The following is a 22,741-nucleotide window of genomic DNA, read 5'->3' on the forward strand; positions in this document are numbered from 1 at the left end:
CAGGAATTAAACCGGCAACCTTTTGGTGCACAGAATGATTCAGTTCAACTGAGTCACTCAGGCTGAGCAAAGCAAGTGCTCTTATATTTGGTTACTGCTGGGTCCAGTGGATTCACGGGGGCATGTGACAGTGCTGAGAATGTCTCAGAAGAGGAAAGTGACAATACTCAGAGAAGACCACAAAAGCAACTGATGTCAAAGCTACGACTAAACTCGGGACTCCCAGGCTGCACATCCTTCTCATGAGCTGATGAAGGGAAGGGAGAACATGGAGGGCCAGTAAGCAGAAGGGACCAGGAATGTGGAGGGCGGGGGAGAGTGAGTGGACCTCTTTTAGTGAATGTCCTCAAATCACTCTCAAATTCCCAAGGGTTTCTTCCCCACCCTCCCTCCTCTTGCATCATCTCTTCCTGTGAGAATGAAACCCAAAAGAACAATTCTTTCAATTATTTGAAAGAATATTTTGGATATGGCCAGACATAAAGGTGAGGCTGTGCTTGGTAGCTTGGGCAGAAAATCATTGCTGGTGTATTTGCATAAATCAAATGAATCTCTGCCAGATAACCAAGAAATAATGTGCCAAGTTAGAAGAAAGAACAGAATAAGAATTGTCTACAGCCTCCCCCTGGGCCCTCTCTGCTTGGAAGGTTGAGAAGGACAGCATGGTTCAGACAGCTGTCTCATTAGACCCTCCCTGTGTTGCAGAGCAGCCCCAATGTGGGCGATGAGGGTTCCTTCCTCCTCTAGGCTATTCCAGGGCACGGAGGCCAGGGAGGGTCTCATCATTCCTCAGCTGCACTGACTTACAGTATTTATGGTACATGTGCATGTATAGTACGGTATGCATGAAATGTATGTGTGATATGTATTATGTGTATGTGTGCATGAAAGCAAGCAGCCTATATGTTATGGCTTAGCTGACATTTAGAGGGTGTGCAGACGTTAATTAGGTGGAAGATGGGGAAGATGCATCCCATAGAGGCACAAACCACATGGAGGAAGGGAAAAGGACACTCCGAGGAATGAGAAGGCCAGTGTGGTTGGAGCACATAGGGCGAGGGCAAATGTGCATAAGATAGCTGAGAGGCAGGAAGGGGCCACAGCACTGGAACCTTACAGTCTCCTTCCCTGGAGCTCTGGGAAACCAGAGATGCCACCCCAGGCCGCTCTGCCACCTCCAGCCTACGGGGGCCAGGAGCAGAGGTCCAGGGCTAGGTTAGGATGCACTGGTAGACGAGGGAGGTGCACACAGATATGACAGGTGCTCAGGAGGCTTAGGTGATGATGGAAGGAAATGCTGGGGAGAAGGTCGTCAGAAATACTAAAGAACTTTTAGATTTTGTGGCTTAGGCATCTGGCTCACTTAGGTAGAGGGACAGTGAAGACTGGTGCTTAGAGCAGTTTGCATAAAGCCAGCTTCCTTTGATCTGAAAGGGCTTATCCAGGGTCTGTGGGTAACAGGAAAGAGAGAGAGAGAGAGACAGGGCCTCAGCCTGGGCCCCTCCTGCTCAAGGACAGTAGCTACCAGAAAAGAACATCAAGATTTAACAATGTTGCAAAGATTCCTCACAGACCTGGCCAGAGCTTACATCAGCCAGTCATGTGGGCTATAAGCTCTATTATTCAGTAAGAAATGGATTTGTCCCTGTAAGTGCTGCAAGATCTGACACTTACACCTGAGATGTGAAGGCACTTCCCCCACCTCTTTTTAAAGCAGCAGCATCTCTGACAACCTGGGGGTGTAAGTGCAGCCCCGGGGCACCCACCACAGTGTGTGGCTCACAGCTTTCTACAGGGACACCTCCGTTTCTTTAAGGTGGTGAGGAGGGGATGGAAGGAAATGGGTGTGAAAGTGGGTGTCATGAAAGAGGCCCTGAGGCCACGGAAAAATACTAGGGCCCCTGTGCACAGACATCTTGGAGCAAGAAACTGGTGCCCGGAACCACAGCAGCCTTTATGTGGGGGGTTTGCATGGGGTGGGAGGCTCCACTGGGAAAGGTGTGTAGGATGTGGATGGGAAATTCAAGGGGCACTTAGCAGCTTTTCAAGTCTGGAATGGAGATGGGAAGGTCCATTTAAATAAGCAACTAGAGGGAATTCCCTCCACTTCCCACACCTGCTCATCCCCAACAGTTTCCTACTGGGGGAACAGGTCTTACTTCTGCCCTTATGGAGGAGACGGAAATGGAAACGAGAACCCCCATTCATGAAGTGCACACCAGTGGCAATGGCTGGCACTTTTAGTGCCCTGTGTGTTTGGCACCATATAAGAGTACATACCTTATCTCAGCAATATTCGAAGCAACCTCAAAAGATTATCCCTATTTTCCAGGGAGAGAAAAGAGATGAACAGAAGTTGAACTTGCTCAAGATCACCCAAGATTCAAGGTGGTAGAACTACGATTCAAAGCCAGGTAGTAGAATCCATTTGCTGAATGGTATGCCAAAGGCAGGGAGGTGGCAGCTGTTCACAAAAGGTGTGGGCATTGGGAGTGGAGGGATGGCATTGTCTGTAGAGCATTAAAATCTAAGAATTAGACCAGCTAAGAGGTCCCTCTGCTTTTTATTATTGCATGCATCAGCACTAGGCAAACTCTCCAAGGCAAATCTCTTCCACCAATATATTTCCCACCCTTCCTAAGACACTGACTTAGCCACTCTGGAAGGTAAGGATTACAACTCACATGTTATAGATCTTAAATCCCACCCAAATACTCCCATCACACCCTGTGCCACCTCCTGGTAAGCCCTGATAACAAGTATTGGTTATATGTACAACTATTTCCTTAGTGTCTGTTTTTACCATTAGAACATCAGCTCCATGAGGTTAGGCCAGTGGTCGGAAAACTGCAGCTCGTGAGCCACATGCAGCTCTTTCGCCCACTGAGTGTGGCTCTTCCACAAAATACCACGGCCAAGGCGAGTCTATTTTGAAGAAGTGGTGTTAGAAGAAGTTTAAGTTTAAAATTTGGCTCTCGAAAGACATTTCAATTGTTGTAATGTTGATATGTGGCTCTGTGGACTAATGAGTTTGCCGACCACTGGGGTAGGCTGTGACTACAGTTCATGTTGAAGTACAGGGCTTAGCAGGTAGATGGTGCTGGCCCAATAATAGCTGGTGAATGAACAGGTGAGTAAGTGGGCAACCTACAGGGTCACCTCTGTGAAGTTTTCCTTCAGTGAAGAAGGGCCCAGACTCTTCTGAGAGGGAGAGAAGCTGTGCCCTTCTTCCCTCCAGGCAGCCCAGGAAATTCTTGCTCAGGTGTGAAGAATGAAGGTTTGAGTATAACTTTGAGCTTCAAGGCACCCCCACCTTCCTCCTGATGGAATGAACTATTCCCAGGAAGAGGGATACCCCAACCTTCCTCCCATGGAACCACCATTCTCAGCGAGAGAAGACACCCCTCTAAGGACAGATATTTTGAGAAGTAATAGATACTGAACCTGCTCGGGGCCAGAAACTGCTTGTACTTTAGCCCAGATTTGGGATTATCTTTAGAACTGTGCAACCCTAGATTAAGATCTAAATGCAAAAGATCCCAGCATGTTCCCTAGAGAGAGAAGTCGATGTTGTTTTTGGCATGGGTCTAAGCTGCTGGATAAACGTATCTCTGCAAACATCTTTGTGGCCTATGTTTTTATTTTGAAATGGGAGCCTGTTGGTTTACATGTTCATTAAGACTAAGATGTCCTTTGCTCAAGTGCTATGGAACAGCATCCCCACTGTAGGCCACCTCAAACCTGACTGTTAATCAAGACTATAATCCTCAGTAAAACATGCTTGAGATGGTGCGGTATCACGTCCTCCTTTCTTAATATATTTTTTTTATATTTTCCCCCTAAAAATAAAATGATGTTCCAGGCAACCTTTCTGGGTGGTCCAATCCCTGAGAGAAGAGCTCCCAGGTCTCCGGAGGGTGGGGTGGGGGTCACAGTGAAGTCAGTCCTCATGCTGGAAGCCAGCATCCAGGAGAGAGGCCGCAAGGACAGCACACGGAGGTGGCCTGGCAGCCCCCTGGCCACACACAGAAATCAACAGAATGGCTTAGAACTGAACAGGAGGCAGGCAGAGAACCAGCGAAGATGAGACAGATGGACAGCCTCCTGACCCCCAATTCTGCCATGACATATTTGAAAAGTTCTGTGGTGTTAGGCAAAGAGTCTTCTTAAAGAAGAAAGTCTCCAGGGAATGGGTGACACCAAAAACTTGCCCATCTCTATGGTTCACTTCCTGGAATTTTCTCCTTATAAGACAATGTAATGAAGATAATATCTCCAGTCGGATATGTTTACACATTTATTATGTTGTGTTATTTATTTATTTATTATTGATTATGGTGTTTAACCAGAAGGGATTAGGGGATAATCACTACTCTAGAGGGAATCTTCATCCTATATACTACTGCAAATTACTGAGGTAATTTGCCCAAGACCACACAGCTGGGAGGTACAGAAACCAAGATAAACCATGATGGGGAAGTCTAGGGAGGGGCCTCAAAGAGGTGGGTCAGGTGTGAGAGAGAGAAGTGTCCATAGAGGGAGCAAGAAGCAAAAAGCTACTTCAAGGCCTTTGATACATTAGGGAGAGAGAGGATAGATTCCTAGGAGGGTGGGCTTTGGAAGTATTTTTACTTTCCCCCAATAATCTTCTTTTCCTGTTCCCCTGCCTCTGAATCCCTGACTCCATCTTTCTTTCCTTCTTTGTCCTTCCCTTCCTGTACATTTACTGATCATCTACTACATGCTGATCATGATCTTAGGTTCTGGCAGTCACTGGTGAACAAAAGCATGGTCCCCACCCTTGGGAAATTCCGAGCCTTGTGGAGGAGACATTGAACAAATATTCACAAAGATGTCTATCATGATGCTTTACACTTTGTACTGTGGAGTAGAAGCACAAAGGGCTACAGCCTATTGTGGAAGGAACACTAGCTGAGATGGTTGGGATCGGGGAATACTTCTCTCTGGGAGTGACATGGATGAAGGAAGAGGAGGACTTAGGTCAAGAAAATGTTGGTGTCTGGGGTGGAGGGGTAGCATTACAGCCAAGGGAATAAAAATAATAATAATGATGAGTGATGACAATAACAAGATAACTGAGCAGTTATTATGTGCCAGTCACTATTCTAAAGATTAAAAAGCTATTAATTTAAAAATAAGTAAATAAAAAGAAAAGCTACCCATTTAATCCTCACATCAAGTCTATGAATTAATTACTATAATTGTCCCCAGTTATCAGATAAAAAGGAGGCACAGAGAAGTGAGGTAATTTGCCCAAGACCACACAGCTGGGAGGTACAGAAACCAAGATAAAACTCAGGTTAATCTGACTCCAGAAAAGAATGGCCAGCAGAGGAAATGAACCCTGTGGTGGGATCTAGAATTTTTCCTAAATTCAAGGGCAGAAATCCATGGCAGGAGTGCCAGGGGGTGAAACAGCATGCTCTGTCTGGTTCCAGTGGAGAGCTAGCAGGCATGGAGCATGAGGCCAGTTAGGAGAATACTGCAGTGGTCTAAGCTGGAGTAACAGTTTGCATGAAATATCCAATAAAATAACTAACCACCAGCTCAACTTCTGAATACCTCCCTTCCCTTCAGGTCTCTTTCTTCTGGTCCCCTTGCCCTCTTTGTCCTCCCATCCTACGTCATTCAGCAGAAGGTGAAGGCCACAATGATAACACCCCCCACCCTGTTCCCTTTGCCAACCTGCAGACAGGCCCTGGCACCCCTTCCTCTCCTCTGGGCACCCTCCTGCTTCGAGACCCTGGATCATCCTCTTCCAGGCCTGCGCGGGGAGGGAGCAGCTGCTGCTATCTAAAACAACTCCCAGCTGTTCTCCCAACTTTTCTCAAGTGCTTCTGAGTGTCAATGCCCCCAATTAGTTAAAATAGGAAGGAAGGTGGTAAACAGAGGAGCAAAAGAGAGGCCTAATTTTAGCTGTAGTCAAAAGGACTTCCCCCTAAAGACACTGTGATCTCAGAATACTCAGCGAAGCACATGTGGACGCTGCAGGGACAGGATTAAAAAAGCTGCAGGGGAGCATTCAAAGGCCAAATGGGGCAGGGCAGCCCCTGCCTTCCAGTGTTCAGCTGGATCGAACAGGAAGGGAATGAAAACAAGACGGAATTTACTAGGTTGAGTGTGCGTCCACTCAACAAAGCATTGCCCCCTTGCAGCCTGGCTTGCCCTCTTTTTACAGATGAGGAAACTGAGGCACAGTCAAGTTGAAGTTACTGTGTCTGAGATGATACAGCTGATCCGAAAGCAGGGATTTAAACCTGGGTCTTTCTGGCTTCCCACGGTCTAGCAGGAAAAAGATGGGGTCCCGAATCCAGGACAGATGGGGCACTGAGCAGACGCCTTAAGCAAAGCTTCGGGCAGAGCCTCAGAGCAAACATCCAGAGAATGCTGGTTCTCAGAACACTCAGCAGCATCACTGTAAGAACTGGCAAGGACCACTCAGGGCCTTGACGTTTTCCCAGCCTGAAATCCTTCCCAGCCCTCACAGGATGGGCTGCAGGAAGGGCCAGGCTGCCACTGGCAATTTACAGGTAGATAAATCATGTGGTGAAGGCCCCCCCACTCCTCACTCCAGCAACAAAGACCCCTGCTTTCTGCAATCAAAGAAGATGCAGTCTTGGGCAAAGGAATCTGAGCTGGCTAATTCCCCCGCCTTCTTAAAGTTACAGTGGAATCTGGGCTCCTTCAGAAAGCAGGCCACCTGGTAGGACTCATCATGTCAACTTCCTTCATCTCAGTTCAAGCTTAAAAGGCCCCTTCACAGGGAAGCTCCCCAGTGAGGTTTTCCACGCACATCTGGAGACTCTCCACAATGGGCCTTTGAAGCAGCCTGAAGCATTCCGGGAAGTCCGCCTCGCTGGGCTGGAGTTTAAAGAGCAGAAGCCCACATTTATTTTTCTTTCCCGCCTTCTCTGACAAAACTCCCCCCGGTGGTTTGTGGGCATTTGCAAAGCAGCCCTGATGTTCAGCTCACAACTTCCAGGGCTGCAGCCTTTACAGCAAAACAACAATGAAGCAAAGTCTGAGGCAGTGTAGGGACCAGAAAGATCTGTTTACGGGTTTGGCTCCTCCGCCAGACTCTGAGTCGTGCCTTAGTCATTGTGTGGCAGAAAGAAAGAGGACTGTGGACTCCAACGGCATTGTTCCATCGCTCAGCACTGGTGACATTTTGTCAAGTCACTGAAACTTTCTGATCTTTGAAATGAGTTCATAGTGCCTGCCTTGTATGGACTATGAAACATTACAAGAGGTGGGTGAGAAAAATCACATGGCACATTGTTTGACATGGACTTTGCAGGGTTATGCTGTCCCCTCTGCCAGGTCATCCTCCCACACATAGGCCAGCAGCTACTCACTCTGGACAATTCAACCCAGCGATGGTCTCCTCCTCTGGTGATGTTTGAGCTCCTCCTGCTGAGGCCAGTCTAGGTGCATGTCTTCTGTGGCTCAACACCCCCAATGAACCTATAGTTCACTGTTACTTCCATTTAATGCACATGTCCGCCATTCCCTCTTCCAGCATGTATACATATGAGGTCCTTCGTTTTCACGGACTCTCCGTACCAGGCACAATGCCTAGTATATTGATGTGCTCAGTGAGTATCAACTAACTAATAAATTCAGCAAATATTTATTGAGCACCTGTTACTCTCTGAGTCAAGTACTATTCTAATTACTTAAGATATAGCAGTAAATAAAAAAGACACAGCCCTACTTTCATAAATTCAAATCCTTGCAAGAAAATCAGGGAATGTATTAAGGCTATGGTCAGCAAACTGCAGCTCGCAAGCCACATGTGGCCCTTTGGTCCCTTGAGTGTGGGTCTTCAACAAAATACCTCTGCCTGGGCAAGTTTATTTTGAAGAAGTGGCGTTAGAAGAAGCTTAAGTTTAAAAAATTTGGCTCTCAAAAGAAATTTCAATCGTTGTACTGTTGATATTTGGCTCTGTTTACTAAGTTTGCAGACCACTGCATTAAGGAATAGAGAGAGTAATATATAAAGAATATAGAAGGCATTATTCTCATTCTTACAAGGAAACAGACAAGTAACTGAAAATCACCGGTGTTGCCTGGACTTTTTTTTGGAGAGCTGAGGTTACAGGGCAAACCACCACCCTGAGACCTAGAGAGATGACAGAATCCATAGTCACAGTTGAGGAATCCTTACTTAGAGCAGAGGCCCCTGGAGCCACACACTTGCAGGGACATGTAAGTGGTCACTCTGATGAAGTGCTGGGGCTTAGAGTGGGCCAGCATAAGACTGAGACACCCCCGGGGCTGCAGTCGTAGTGGAGGGGCCCACACTTTCATGTGTTTTACTTCTAGGAATCTTACCAGGTTCTCACGGAAGAGGCGAATCATCCCCCTTTGCTCTCGCAGCAGGAGGGAAAGATGCCAGAGAGTTCTCTGTAACAAAGGCCTGCTCTTCAGGGGAGAAGACTTTCCCAGAGCCTATCCCACCCAAGGGAGGGTACCTCTCCAATGCTGGGCCTTTGTAGCTTTCCAGTTTCACCACAGATGGAGGGAAAAGGTAAGAAGCATCTTTGAAGGTCATAGCCCAAGGATGCAGGTTCACTAAGAGCTAAGATTTAATAAAAAGATTATAGAGGGCTCTCCCTTCTCACCTTGTAAAACCACTCTAACAGGGCTCCAGTGTAATAAGAATGGATTGCAGGTGAAAGCTGTAAGAGGCAGATTCACTCTGGGGAGGAGTTCGTAGGGAAGCCCAGAGACAGAGGAACAATTAAAACCTAAAGCAAGCAAAAGAAGAAAAGTCTAAGAAGCAAGAAGAAGAAAAGGAATAATGCAAAGTAGAAATCAATGAAACTGAACAGAGGAAAACAACAGATGAAATCTAAGAAACCAAAAATGGGCTCTTTGAAAAAATCCAATGCAATTGATACATCTTTGCCAGGCTAACCAAGATACACAGAGAGAAGACACAAATTATTAATATCAGAAGTTAGAGAGAGGTCATCATTACTGCTCCTAGGGACATTAGTCAGATAATAAAAGAATCCTATGAGCAACTCTGATAACTTAAAGAATATGGACTATTTCCTTAAAAGATGCAAACTATCAAAATTAAGATGAGGAGAAACACATCATCTGAATAGAGCTATATCTTTTAAATAAATTGAATTCATAATTAATAACCTCCCCCCAAAACAAAACACCAGGACCAGATGATTTTACTAGTAAATTCTACCAAACATTTAAGAAAGGAATTATACCAATTTACTATCTCCTCTAGAAAAACAGAAGTAAAAGAAAGACATCTTAACTAATTGTGAAGTCAGTATTCTCTAATATCTAAACCAGGTATAAAGACATTACAAAACAGGAAAGTTAAAACTAATATATCCCCTGAATATCAATGCAAAATCCGCAATACTAAATTAGCAAATCAAATCAAATCCAACATATATTGCACTAAAGAAGATAAACAGATGGCAAATAGCATATAGAAAGATGCTAAATATCGTTTGCTGTTAGGGAATAACAAATTAAAACAACAATGAGATACTACTATACACCTATTAGAACAGTCCACATCCAAAAAACTGACAATACCAACTGCTGAGGAGGATGTGGAACAAAGGGAACTCTGATTCTGGGGGCAATGCAAAATAGTACAGCCACTTTGGAGAACAGTTTGGTAGCTTATAACAAACATAAACAGTCTTATCATACAACCAGGAATTGTGTTCCTGAGTGTTTACCCAACTGGTTTTGAATACTTATGTCCATGTAAAAGCCTGCATGTGAATGTTTATTCATAATCACCCAAAACTGGAGGCAACCAAGACATCCTTTAGTATGTGGATGAATAAACAAACTGGTGCATTTATGCAATGGAACACTGATGAGTACATATAGAAATAGTTCTAGATAGGAGTATATGCACAGGTTAGCATACACACATATATTTCCTGGTACTGTCAGCTAGCTGGAAGGGCCTAGAAGCAATAACACCACAGTAGAATAAGCACACTGAGTGCCCGGATTTTGGTTTCTAATACCATTCTCCAATAAAAAGAATCAGGGCTCCCTGAAGGACAAGTTGATTCAAGGGCTGGGGCAGTGATATACAAGATGAGCCTGGAACTGTTGTAGTACTGGAAAGTAAGTAATTAAAAACACACCCAAACTCAAGGGGTTATGTCAGAGAATAAAGAAGCCATGTGAGGAGCTCCCAATGGCCAAAACTGCAACAAATGAGCAACAGAATACATTATTGGAAAATAACCCAAAATATAGCACAAACACCTATGAGTCCCCACTGTTACAAAGAAATTATTGAGTAAATAAGTAAATAAATGCATAAGATGGAGATGACTCTCCCATGCAGAATTCCAAACTGATTTAGATATTCTACCCAAGGAATGGAAGCCTAATTTCCACTTAAGTTTGAGCTGTACATGGTGACTTCCTTCCAGAGAGGACACAATAGAAAGTGGAAAAACACAGAGTGATTTTGTAGGAAGAAACCCAACACTACCTCAGCTAGGTGTCAAGGTCAACACTACCAGTGATAATGTACTTTTGATATCCTGTGATGAGAATAGGACCTTATCTCTGTAGTCTTGCTCCCCACAAAACTTTAACTGCACACATATTATGAGAAAAACATTAGACAAAGTCCAATGGAGGAATATTCTACAAAATCTCTGACCAGTGCTCCTTACAACTGTCAAGGTCATCAAGAACCAGAGGAGCCCAAAGAGACATGATGACTAAATATAATCTAATACCCTGGATGGGATCCTGAAACATGTAAAGGACGATAGGTAGAAACTAAAGAAATCTGAATAAAGTATAGACTTCAGTGAATACTACTACCTCAAAACTGCTTCATCAGTGATAACAAATGTACCCCTCTAATGTAAGACAATAATAAGGAAAACCGGGTATGGGGTTTACAAAAACTCTCTATATATCTTTCCAGTTTTTCTGTAATAAAAAAAAAAAACTGTTCTAAAAATAAAGTTTATTAGAATAATATACGTACATGTACATATATACAAATTCACATACATTATATCAGGTGGTGGTAACGAATAGGAAAAAGAATCAAGTAGGGTAAGGGGATGATGAATGAGAGGAGTGAAGCAGGCCATTTGTTGGGAGGCCAGAAATGGCATCTATAATAATAAAAGCATAATATGCTAATAAGACTGGACAGCCGAACGACCTTCCATATGTCCTTCCAGATGACCCTCTGGACGAAGCTGAGGCTACAAGGGCCAAGCCCCTTGCACGGATTTCGTTCATCAGGCCTCTAGTTTCTCTGATAAAATGGCATTTGAGTAGAAATCTGAAGGAAATGAGGGTGTGAACTGTGTACATATCTAGGGAAGAGGATTCCATGCAGAGGGTACTGTTCGTCTGGAAGCCCTGAGGCAGGGGTGTGCTTGGCATGTGGAAAGAAAGAGAGAGGAGGCCAGGGTACTAGTGGGTGGAGTAGACCGAGCGAGGGGCAGAACAGCAGGAGATGAAATCAGAAAGGCCTTGTTGGCCACAGTAAGGACTAAATAAATGAATCAATAAGTGAGAAGAATGGAAACTCTTCATCTTGAATTATTCTAGTTATTACAGCCCTTTTTAAAAATTTAAATGAAATACATAATACAGCGTCTTCCCCCAAACACACACCAATATTCTATCACGCTAATACCAACATCTCTTAGCCTGCCATTGTTCCAGCAAGACCCTCTGGTCCTGGGAAGCAGTCTAAGATGAGCCACCTCTCATCTGAAACAAAACTTGAGATTGTTTCTTGACGGGCAAAGTGAAATGAAGGCTTGAGGCCAATTTTTCACATAATTCAATTTAAAAAAGCACACCACTTACATATGCCTGAAATCTTTAGATAATGGAAAGAAAAGTAGATTTTCCTCTCTTTGTTATTAAGTAATTGACTCAAACTCTCATTTCATTTTGTACATGGAGGCGCCGCCAGAGTCTGCAATTAGTTTCAAAGCACCGAAGTAGAGACAGAATTCGGACCTCCAGTAATGGAAGGACCTTTGTTTCCTTGACATACTCAGCTTTTCAATGGCTGGAGGCAGAAGGCACAAATCCAAAAAGCAAGCTCATGACAAGGACTTGTTTAAAAAACAAAACAATGTAACTTGCAAAGCATGTCTGAGGTGAGTTTAGCATGAGCTCCTCACCTGCCACCTTCTCCATCTCTATTTCCAGGTCTGTGTGTTGAGGGAAGGCATCCTGAATGATGCTAAAATCCCCTGTCATTGGAGGACAGCCCACAGGTCTCATGGACTGAAAACTAAGAGAGTTTTAAGAATGCTCACGTCGCCCGGTGGGCATGGCTCAGTGGTTGAGCTTTGACCTATGAACCAGGAGGTCATTTTTTTTGTGTGTGCAGAATTTTATAATTTTATGAACACACATACAATGTGTATACAATCTGTCTATTCATTTTCTTCATTGTGTAGCCTGGCATTGGGATTGATGACTCTGATGGTCAGCTGAGCTGTGGTTCAATTCCAGGTCAGAGCACATGCCCAGGTTGCAGGCTCGATCGCCAGTAGTGGGCAGGCAGGAGACAGCTGATCAATTTTTCTCTCTCATCATTGAAGTTTATATGTCACTATCCCTCTCCCTTCCTCTCTGAAATCAAAATAAATATATATTAAAAAAAAAAGAATGCTCACCTCTTTTAGAGATTTGGACCAATAAGGATGGAATTAATAACACTTTCCAGTGAACTTCCCTTTAACCAGAAAGTGACCTAAACAAAGGCATGCTATTCCGTGAGATGGGAGTAAAATAGTGGAAACTTGATCTTAGAATATATTGGTTTACTTAATGAGTAGTTGATACCACACTCAACCATCGGCCACATCTTTGGGAACTAGCCTTTCTGAATCTCAGTTTCTTCATCTGTAAAGTGACAATTATAATGTCTGCTTGCAAAGCCCTTATCAAGATTAAATGAAACAATGCCCCTGAAATGCCTAGAACCATGTGTGACCTATAATAAATGGTTATTCGCATTGCTTTCTTTTGTAATCATACTTATCCATATTTGCACCCACCATGGAGCTGGCAGACAGTAGTAGCATCTCGGTAAATGTTTGTTGAATAACTGACTGAAATGTCTCCAGGGAGTTTTCAATGATTCTGTGTGTAATGATACTTAATAACCACCATTTACTAAGCCCTTACTGCTGGTCAGGGGCTGTGATATGTGCTCACATACAGCATTTCACTGAACTCTCACAACCACCTAATAAGTTAGGTCTTCTTTTAGCTCCACTTTGCAAACCAAGGACTGAGACTGAGCATTCCTAGGATGACACAGCTGGCAAGTGGCAGAACTGGATTTTGAACCAACATCCTTCTGGTTTCAGAGACTATGCCCTTAGCTGCTATAGCATCTTATGCAGTATTTTAGAACACTCCTTTTCAAAAGGCACTTTTGCCCTTTTTGTTGTTGTTGTTAGGAAAGACTTAATTAGGGTGAAGAAGTCTTCTTGCTGCTCCCCAAACTAGCCTTATCCAGTTGGATTGGCAGCTGCCAGGAACAGGTGGGACTGGGACAACTGCCAGAGACCATCCCTTGAGAAGGTGGCCAAACGAGCTGAGCTGTCCAGTCCTGTCTGAGGAGCTGGTACAAACCTGGTGGCTCTGCCACTCATGTAGGCTGGTGGCGGGGAAGATCCTGGGAACTGGAGAGTCACCTTGAATGAAAGAGGTAAAAGTGTCCCAAGAGCAAAAGCAAATTATTCTGAGAAGGGGAGCAGCATGAGTGGTACTGGGACAGGAAGCTAGAACAGAGGGTGCTTGGAGGAGCCAGGAGGCCAGGGTGGGGGCCTGGGGATTAGGAGGGGACAGGGAAAGGTTCCAGACAGGCTGTGAGCAATACCAGGCTGTGGCAAGGAGCCTTCTCAGTGGGAGGTCCCTGACCCCACAGGGTAGAGATGGGATTGTCAATATGCAGCTGAAAGGGTGAAAGAACTCTAACCTAGAATGCTCCTTTGGGTAACAGCAACTTACAGGAAATGTAAAAGTGCTAAGAGTATAGACTCAGGGCCAAAATGCCAAGGTTCAAAGTGTAATTTATCTATTTACCAGCTGTGTGACCACAGTCATGTTACTTAACCTCTCTGTGCCCCAGTCTCCCCATCTATACAAAGGGAATAACAATGTGCCCTATTTCATGAATTTTCTATGAAGGACAAGTGATTTAATACATAGAAAATGGCTAGAAGAGAATATAGAAAGTGCCGGCACACAGAGGTGTTTACATGTTTTCTGTAATTATCATTACCATCTTCCAGAGCTGATGAGAAGATCCAATGAGATGCTGTATAACTCAACCCGTGTATAATCCTCCCATTTTTCTCCTTCACACATGCACTTTTAGCAGTGGAACTATGACCTAAATCTTCAGATTCCAAGTTCTATGTTCCTCAGGCATGACCGCCTAGTACCCTATTTCCCTGAAAATAAGACAGTGTCTTATATTAATTTGGGAGAAAAAATTAATATAAGACACTGTCTTATTTTCAGGGAGACAGGGTATTAGGCGGTCTTATTTTCAGGGGATGTCTTATCTTTCCATGCGCTAGGTCTTATTTTCGGAGGATGTCTTATTTTTGGGGAAACACGGTAGTTAGGTCTAAACAGTGCTGGTCACAGCCCTCTGACCCATACTTTTGCCCATCTCTTTTGCCAGGACCTCTTCCGTCATTCCTAACCCAAGGTCCTATGGCTTAATCCAAGGTCACCTCACAACTTCTGGGTTCATACTACTTTCTCCCTCCTGTATTTCCCAACTCCCATCCAGCCTGACTCTCTTCTTTCATTATAGCATCCCCTGCTCAAAAGTGTTCCATAGCTCCCCACTGCTGGGTAACCGACTGGTCCAGGTGGTGTAGAGCTCTAATATCTTGTACTCTCCCTCTGAGACCATAAATAACTGATAATAGATAATAGCATCAGAACAAATAGGACCAGTTTTACAGGAAGAACCTAAATTACATTGTATAGGTACACTATAAAATCCAAACCACAAGCACTTTCCACAGGAGAAAGTAACAACATGAAAATCCTGTTGCTAACTTTCCCATTAATATTTGAGGGGTATAATCAATTTAGACTTCAGTGCTCTCATTTGCAAAACAGGATCATATGTATATCATGGGATGGTTAGGAGGGTTGAAGGAGAAAATGTATACAGAGGATACTGGTCAGCAATCCTGCACATAGGTGTTATCATAATTATCATTGTTATTATTCTACACCCAGACCTGTCCCTCTGGCTTTCAAAGTCCTGCATCATGCGTTCCCCCTCTGTATGCATTCTGACTTCCACGGTTCTGTGGGATTTGCTGGGCATGTCCCTTTGAGACATTTCCTTTCTGTCTTCTCTATGTGGTTCCTTTCCTCTCCCCATGATGCCCAAATCTGAGCTTCTCCTTTCTAAATCCTGACTCCACTTAAGGCCCAGCTTACACTGGACTGTGTACTAGGAAACTGACCATACACCTCATACCCTTGGCCCATTCTCTTGTCTGAATTCACACCCACTGATGATCTGCACTAAATAGCTTGTCTTTAAAAATGCTGGCTATTGTTCTAATATTTTGGTTTACTTTCCATTTAGATAATAACCCTCTCTCAAGCAACCACTGAGATGCTTTTCTTTAATGTTAGTTTTCAGCATAAAACATATTGCCAAAGTCTCAGCAACATTTCTTCTGAGGGGGTCCCAAATACATTTTCTTGGGAGCTCAGAGGACAGAAGTGGTTTCCCCCATTTTTTTTTTAAAAGGAAGGTAATGATACCAACCTCCTAGAATTGTTTGATGGATTGAGATACTACCAAACTTCCCAGAAGTTTGCTGAATTGAAAATATAATCTGTCAGAAGAAAAGGAAAAGGCAGTTGGAAATGAGAGGATCCTGGGAAGGGAGGCAAAAGAAAAGAAGTACCATAGGGGGAGTGCAAAGCATCACTAACCAAACAGATGTGTTAAGCATCCCCTACATATCAGGTGGTGCTGGGCATTTTATAGTATTCCAAACAGGATACTAGTGAAGAGCAAACATTTTGGAGCCAGGCTAGTGGGTTCCAATCCTAGTTCTACTTGTTACCAGCTGTGTGACCTCAGTTAACTTACTTAAAATGACTATGACTTATTTTCTTCAACTTTACATTGGCATCATTTAAAGCCAGAGTTGCAATTTTTTTCTATAAAGGGCCATGTAGTAAATACTAGGGGACTGGTGCACAAAATTCATGCACGTGGGTGGGGTGGAGGGTAAGGGGCTTTGCCTACCTGCACCTTCTCATAATCTGGGACCCCTGCAAGATCAGGCCTAAACTGGCAGTTGGATATCCCTCTCACAATCCAGGACCACTGGCTCCTAACCACTCACCTGCCTGCCTATCTGATTACTCCTAACCACTCTGCCTGTCTGCCTGATTGCCCCTAATCACTTGCCTGCCTGCCTGATTGATTTTAACCACCTCTGCTTGCCTGCCTGATCACCCTTAACTACCCACCTGCCTGCCTGATCACCCATAACCACTCACCTGCCTGCCTGATCACCCCTAATTGCCGCTGCCTACCTGATTGCCCCTAACTGCTCTCCTGTCTGTCTGATTGACTCTAACCACCTGTGCTAACCTGCCTAATCACCCTTGACCACCCACCTGCATGCCTGATCACCCCTAACCACCTCTGCCTACCTGCCTCATCACCCCTAACCTCTTGCCTGCCTGCCTGATTGCCCCTAACTGCTTGTCTTCCTGCCTGATTGCCCCTAACCACTCTGCTGCCTGCCTGATCACCCCTAGCCACCTCTGCCTCAGCCCCTGCCACTTCGGCTTCACCTGGAATGACATCTGGTCTAATTAGCATATTACATTTCTATTATTACAGATTTTTGGGTTTGTGGGCCACACCATTTGTTTCAACTACTCAACCTGGAGCATAGCATGAGAGCAACCACTGCGTGAGCAGATGTGAGTAAATGGTCATCCCTGTGTTCCAATAAGACATTATTTGCAGAAATGGGCAGAGGGCCAGAACTAGCCCACAGGAAGTAATGGGCCTCTGATACAGACTCGACCTTGTAGAGGCCCATGAGTTCAGTGCCCCCCACAGTAATTGCTCCACAAATGTTAGCTGCTGTCATTATAACGAACCTATGAACTAGGTGCTAGAATGCCTTTACTAGGGAAGAAAACTCAAGCTCAGAAGTAGCCAAGTGACTTCTCCAAGATCTGACATAGTCTAACAGCAGCAAAGTCACACTCAGTGCCCTTAGCTGGACTTGTTGGACTCTACAGTCTATTGTTTTTCCACCACAATTTTTGTCAACTTCAAAGGTCTTATCAGAACAGAACCAAGATCTTAATTCATAATGAAAAGGGAAAACCTTGCTCTGTTTGGGGACTTAACTTAAACATTGGTGACACACTGAAGAAAGAAACAGGTCCTGGGATCCAAACAGCATAGTAGTAAAGCCCCTGACTTTTTTCCTGTGGCTCCTTGTCCCAGTCATTGGGGAACAGGTGTGGAGTACACACTCATGCTCTCCCAGTGCTCACAGTCCCAGCCTTCCCTGGCCCCAGCGTCGGTTTCCTATGACACCGATGGATCAGCTGCCTTGGGGAGCCCTATTTAAGTGCACAAATAGAGCAGTTTTCCCAAATCCCACATTAGTTCTGCGCTGGGATGCCAGCACTTTTCTACCATGGAAAATGCTTCACGCCCTGACTCTTAACAAACCCAGCAAATTCAGATGCTTGTGGGGGTGGGGGATGAGGGGGAAGAAGGGGCATGAATTCCAAGCTGTTATGTGAGAAAGCAAGGAAATAAAGGGCTTTTCTTAAAAGGGGGAAACAAAGGGCATCCAGAAATGTCACCAAAATGCCCTGCAAACTCCCCAGCTTGTCCCAAGTTGTTCTTTGTCTGAAGGCTTTGCAAGTGGGATTTATGGAACTCTTCCTCGGATCAACGATTGGCTTCTTAAATCTGAGACTCTGAGGCCAGGACAGCAAAGATGTCCTTCCATATATCAAATACATGGAATAAAAAGTAAAAGCAAGAGCCATCAAATGGCACAAACTCTGTGCATTTCCAAACTGTCCACCTATCTGTTGTCCACCTATCTGCCTTGTTATTCTTTTCTCCTCCTCCTCCTCTTCTCTCACCCCAAAGCCCTGTCTACCAGCTGGTCTATTCCTGGGCAAGTCTGTCTGGTTCTGCAACTAAGATACCACAATGGTTGGTTCTGTGCATGTGAACTGCACAGAAATCAGCTACTGGCTTATGTTTAATTTCACATCTTCTGGAGTAAAAGGTGGCAATCCCCCAAAGGCACTGCATGTTGTTTATGTCCAGGGTTCGGAGGGCCATTGGATTGACCTGTTTTCCCTCATCAAAGGATAGAAAGCCGCTTGGCCTTCAACTTGATGCTCCTACATGACAAGGCAATGGTGGAAGCCATTGAACTGGAATCATACGGGTGGACTCACACACTGTTAGGTCTTAAGATGCCCAGAATCTAAATGGATCCTCCAGGCTGGCACCCCATCGGGCCTCTGGTAGGATGGATGCATCCATTCATTTAGCCACCATGGGCTTCCTGGTCAGGAAAACAGCAGCCTCTGTGGGACTCACTGCCTCCGGAGAGAAGGGGTGTTTTATTAGGATGGCCATAGCTTATTACAGGATAAGCTTGCCTTTGAGTCCTAGACACTTTTAGTGATCAATGATCAATGATTATGCCAGGACGTGAGGTACTAGCTGGGTCTGTGCTGGGTGCAGGCTCTGCACTTCTCAGGAACTCTGGATGGTAGGAGATTTGGAGGAATGACAGTCATTGGGCCCTTCTCTCTCTAGGATCCTAGGAAACTGGGATGTTTTGGACTCTGAATTTTAATTTTGATGCCCTTATTCTGTGTTGCTCTTTTAACATACTCCACTAATTTTTAGATGTCAGAAGATCAAAGAGATACCTAGATCCCTGGCTGGTGTTGCTCAGTGGGTGGGCATCATCCAGTGCACCCAAAGGTCACCAGTTCGATTCCCGGTGGTCAGGGTACATGTCCAGGTTGTGGGCTCCATCCCCAGTAGGGGTGTATGTGAGAGGCAACCAATCTATGTTTGTTTGTTTTTTTTCTCTCTCTTCCTCTCTCTGTGAAAATAATTATAAAATATTGAAAAATTTAAAAACATATACCTAGGAAATATGGAAGAATACAATGAATACTTTGTGGAAATTTTCTGATGCTGGTGGCTGGGGAAGAAGCTCCATTTCCACAAGCAGGAAGGGCCATGAGCTTAGACAGCTCAGGAGATCCCAAACCTTGGATCCATAAAGCATGCAAACCCTTTGGCAACCTGGGAAAAATTGCCAGCTTTTTATTTTGTCATATAAGGCCCTTAAGAAAACCAATGACTCACCATTTACTCTGACCATTATGTCATAACAACAACAACAACAACAACAAAAGATGACCATGATCTCAGAACGAAGGGAAATCATTTCAATTGTCCATATCAAACTTTGCTGAAGACTCCGACAATGCCCTTAGGTTTCCATTTCCTGTGGATTAGTGAAACTTAGTTAAGAACCTAACATGAGGGCCACTTCATGGGTGTGGCGCCTGTGTACCTACCAGGGCCCCACACCAGGGAGTGTCCAAGCATGGGGTTCAGTGATCAGCTGTTGCTGTCTTGAGATTCTTAATGGTTTTATCTTTCAATCCATACTTTGTAAAGGAAGGCTGATGGGACAGTGGGGCATGTGCTGGGGGAAGGGCCTACTGCCTTTTCTTTTCCAGGGCAGGTTCTTGGCTGTTTCTTGCCTTCGGGTGCTCTACTCCATATGCCCACTGCTGACCAGGCACCCCTGGTGGTGACAAGGTTACACAGGGTGGGAGGAAGTGTGGGGACCAGAGCAGATATGGGGAGAGCCAGCCCAGGCAGTGAGCCTGCAGCATTTCTGGATGGGGCAAGGCAGTGGCTCTCACTCTCACCCCCACTAGCATGGAGTATTGGGTTGGCAACTGGGAAGCTGGGAACCCTTGGGGGTCACCTGTCAGCCATGAGCTGAGGCAGCAAGCCTATGGGATGGGGAGATTTCTCTGGCATGGACCAACACCCATTTCATTTTGCAGTGGGCCCCACAAATTATGCAGCCAGCCCTGCCTGTAGTAGCCCTCCAATGGCGTTAGAACACTGATTTTTAACCAGTGTGCCGCAGGAATTGTTAAAACATGCAATTCCTGTCTATTTAGTCAGGGGCACTGACATCTTTTCCTTTAGATTGTCAATAAAAAATATGAGAACAGCCAACACAATAGCCATCCAGTATGAATTAATCAATAGTCTATTTTTTTTGTCAGATAGCAAAAAAAAAACCAAAAAAAAAACACCCCAAAACAACAACAACAACAACAACAACAAAAATCTTCTTTTGGTGTCCTGCAAAATGTTAGTAATTGGTTTATGTGTGCATATGATGAAAAAGGTTGAAAATCACTGCACTGGAAAACTCCTGACTGGCTTACAGATCCCTGCCCCTCAAGCACTCCTCCACTCCTCTCATTTGTAAATAGCTTCTTTGAGTAATGGCTACAATGCCCACATGTCCTGGGAAGGAAGGTTTCCTCAGAGGTAGCACTGGCTGCTGGAAGCCACTAAGTGTGCTTGGCTTGGCCTGGGCAGCCAATCCTCATCCTTATGGCCCTTCACTGATGGGCGGCATATCACAGATTAGAAAGCACTCTTTCATTGTGTGTGTGTGAGAGTGTGTGTGTGTGTGTGTGTGTGTGTGCACTGATCTCACCTTCTCTAGCCAGATGGACCTGAAGGAGCTTATACCTTGGATTTTTAAGACAAATCTAGGTTCAGGTCCCAACTCTCCCTTTCTGGCTGTGTGGCTTCGAACAAGTGATTTGTCTTTCTAAACTTCCAATTTTTCATTTGTAAATGGAGATGCTACTACATCTACCTGCCTCACATAACCTAATTTAAAGATTAACTGTGGATATACCGCTCACCTGCACCAGAAGCATGAGGGAGGATGCCTGGGGTGGGCACTGTCTCACCTGGGAAGCCCACCCACAGGGGCTGAGCCAGTCACCCTCCTGGTCCCAGGCCTTTCCATTGTCCCAGAGGCAGCACTGATGCACAGGAAAAGCTCTGGACAAGTGAGCAGCAATAACTGGGAATCCAAGGACCTGTTTCTAGTGAAATGAGAGTAGAGCACACAAGACTAGTTTCGACAGGTGAGAAGAAATACTGAAATTGGAGGAAGGTAAGATTATTACGTACAAAAAAAAAAAATGCAGCCTCCTTCCCATCTCTCACACCCCAGCCCTGCCTTTGGAGAAGCTGGTAAATGGTCCTTACTGGATTGGAAAGGCTCAGGAGGGCAGTGTTAGGCAAGCCATGTTGTGGGCTCAGAATCAGGAGGCCTGGATCTAGTCTCAGGTTTTCTCTCTATAACCAAGTGTCCCCATATTTTTTCTTCCTTCCATTGATCTTTAGAGAGAGTGGGAAGGAGGGAGGAGGCAGGGGGAGAGAGAAACATCGATGTGAGAGAGACATATGGACTGCTTGTCTCCTGCACTCACCCTGACCAGGGTTAGGGATTGAACCTACGATCCTTCGGTCCAAGGGCAGATGCTCTAACCACTAAGAAAACTGGTCAGGGTGTGTCCCCATCTTTTAAATGCATTAGACTAGAGGACTTGTTAAAGTCTCTTCTAGCTTTGAGGCTCTTTTTTAAGTTAGAGAGAGGATAGCAGTAATAAGCTGGGCGTGGCCACTGGACTCGGATGGGCCCCTTGGAAGCAGTGGCTTTAAGAAGGCCTGTCGCAGTCCTGGGTTCCGGGATGCTGCTTCCTCCAGCAGGTCCGTTTGTGGAGACTTCGCATGGCTGAACATCTGGTAATTCCTGTACTCCTACTCACACCCAAGCCTAGAGTTAGGCACTGTTATCAACCTCATTCGAAGGGGCCGAGGCTGACTCCATGCAGAGGGACAGGCTCAGCCATGCTCACGTGGAGGGTGTCCGCAGTCAGCACCACACAGAAGGAGCATTCTGGGGAGTACTATTTATGGCTGTGTTTTGGTTTATCCTCGGCCTAGTACACAGGGTACGGCTGAAACTGGCTTCAGCTATAAACACTCTCTTGTTTCTTAAGGCAAAATTTCCAAACTTTTATATGCTGCCTGTCAGCTCTGGGCCTGCTGCCCCTGCCTCTGCCTCCTCTGGTCTCACAGCGTCCTCCCTACCTCTCTCTTTCCTCTCCCCTCCCCCCTTCATCTCCCCCTCCTGCTTGGCCTCTGAGTCGTTCCCAATAGAGGCAGGACATATATTATAGTAACAGCACATCAATGAGGGATTTGGAGCTGGACAGACCTGGGCTCCAATTCCAGATCCTCTATTCAATGGTCTGTGACCTTGAGCAAGTCACTTAACCTCTACCCTCAGTTTCACAATGTGAAAATTGAAAAGATTATCTACCCCCCAAAACTGTTTTAAAATGATATATATTGCTAAAGATAAATCCTGATGGACATTCTTAATTGTGGTTTTTTTGTTTTGCTTTTCTGCCCTGATTATTTTGGACTGATCCATAGAAACCTGATTCCTGGCTCAGTTTCCCTTCCTGAGTTTTGCTCCTATTTCCTACCTTATGCTACAAATCCACCAGAGTGAACCGA

General features: G+C 45.0%; 1 protein-coding gene across 12 annotated transcripts in view; it reads right to left on the reverse strand.

Moving 5' to 3' along the window:
- FGGY (FGGY carbohydrate kinase domain containing) overlaps positions 1-22,741 on the reverse strand; it is a 395,380-nt gene that overhangs the window by 23,484 nt on the left and 349,155 nt on the right. Inside the window, exon 15 of one of the 12 annotated variants that reach the window (XM_084872971.1) lies at positions 3,626-4,015. The exons of the other annotated variants lie outside the window; for them this stretch is intronic. Coding sequence (XP_084729097.1) covers positions 3,941-4,015 — 75 coding nt within the window. The 3' untranslated portion in view covers positions 3,626-3,940. Of the gene's footprint in view, positions 1-3,625; positions 4,016-22,741 lie in introns of those variants that run through there. 12 annotated transcript variants of the gene reach the window in all.

Source organism: Pipistrellus hanaki (assembly GCF_964339955.1).
Source record: "Pipistrellus hanaki genome assembly, chromosome: 2".
Taxonomy (NCBI): domain Eukaryota; kingdom Metazoa; phylum Chordata; class Mammalia; order Chiroptera; family Vespertilionidae; genus Pipistrellus; species Pipistrellus hanaki.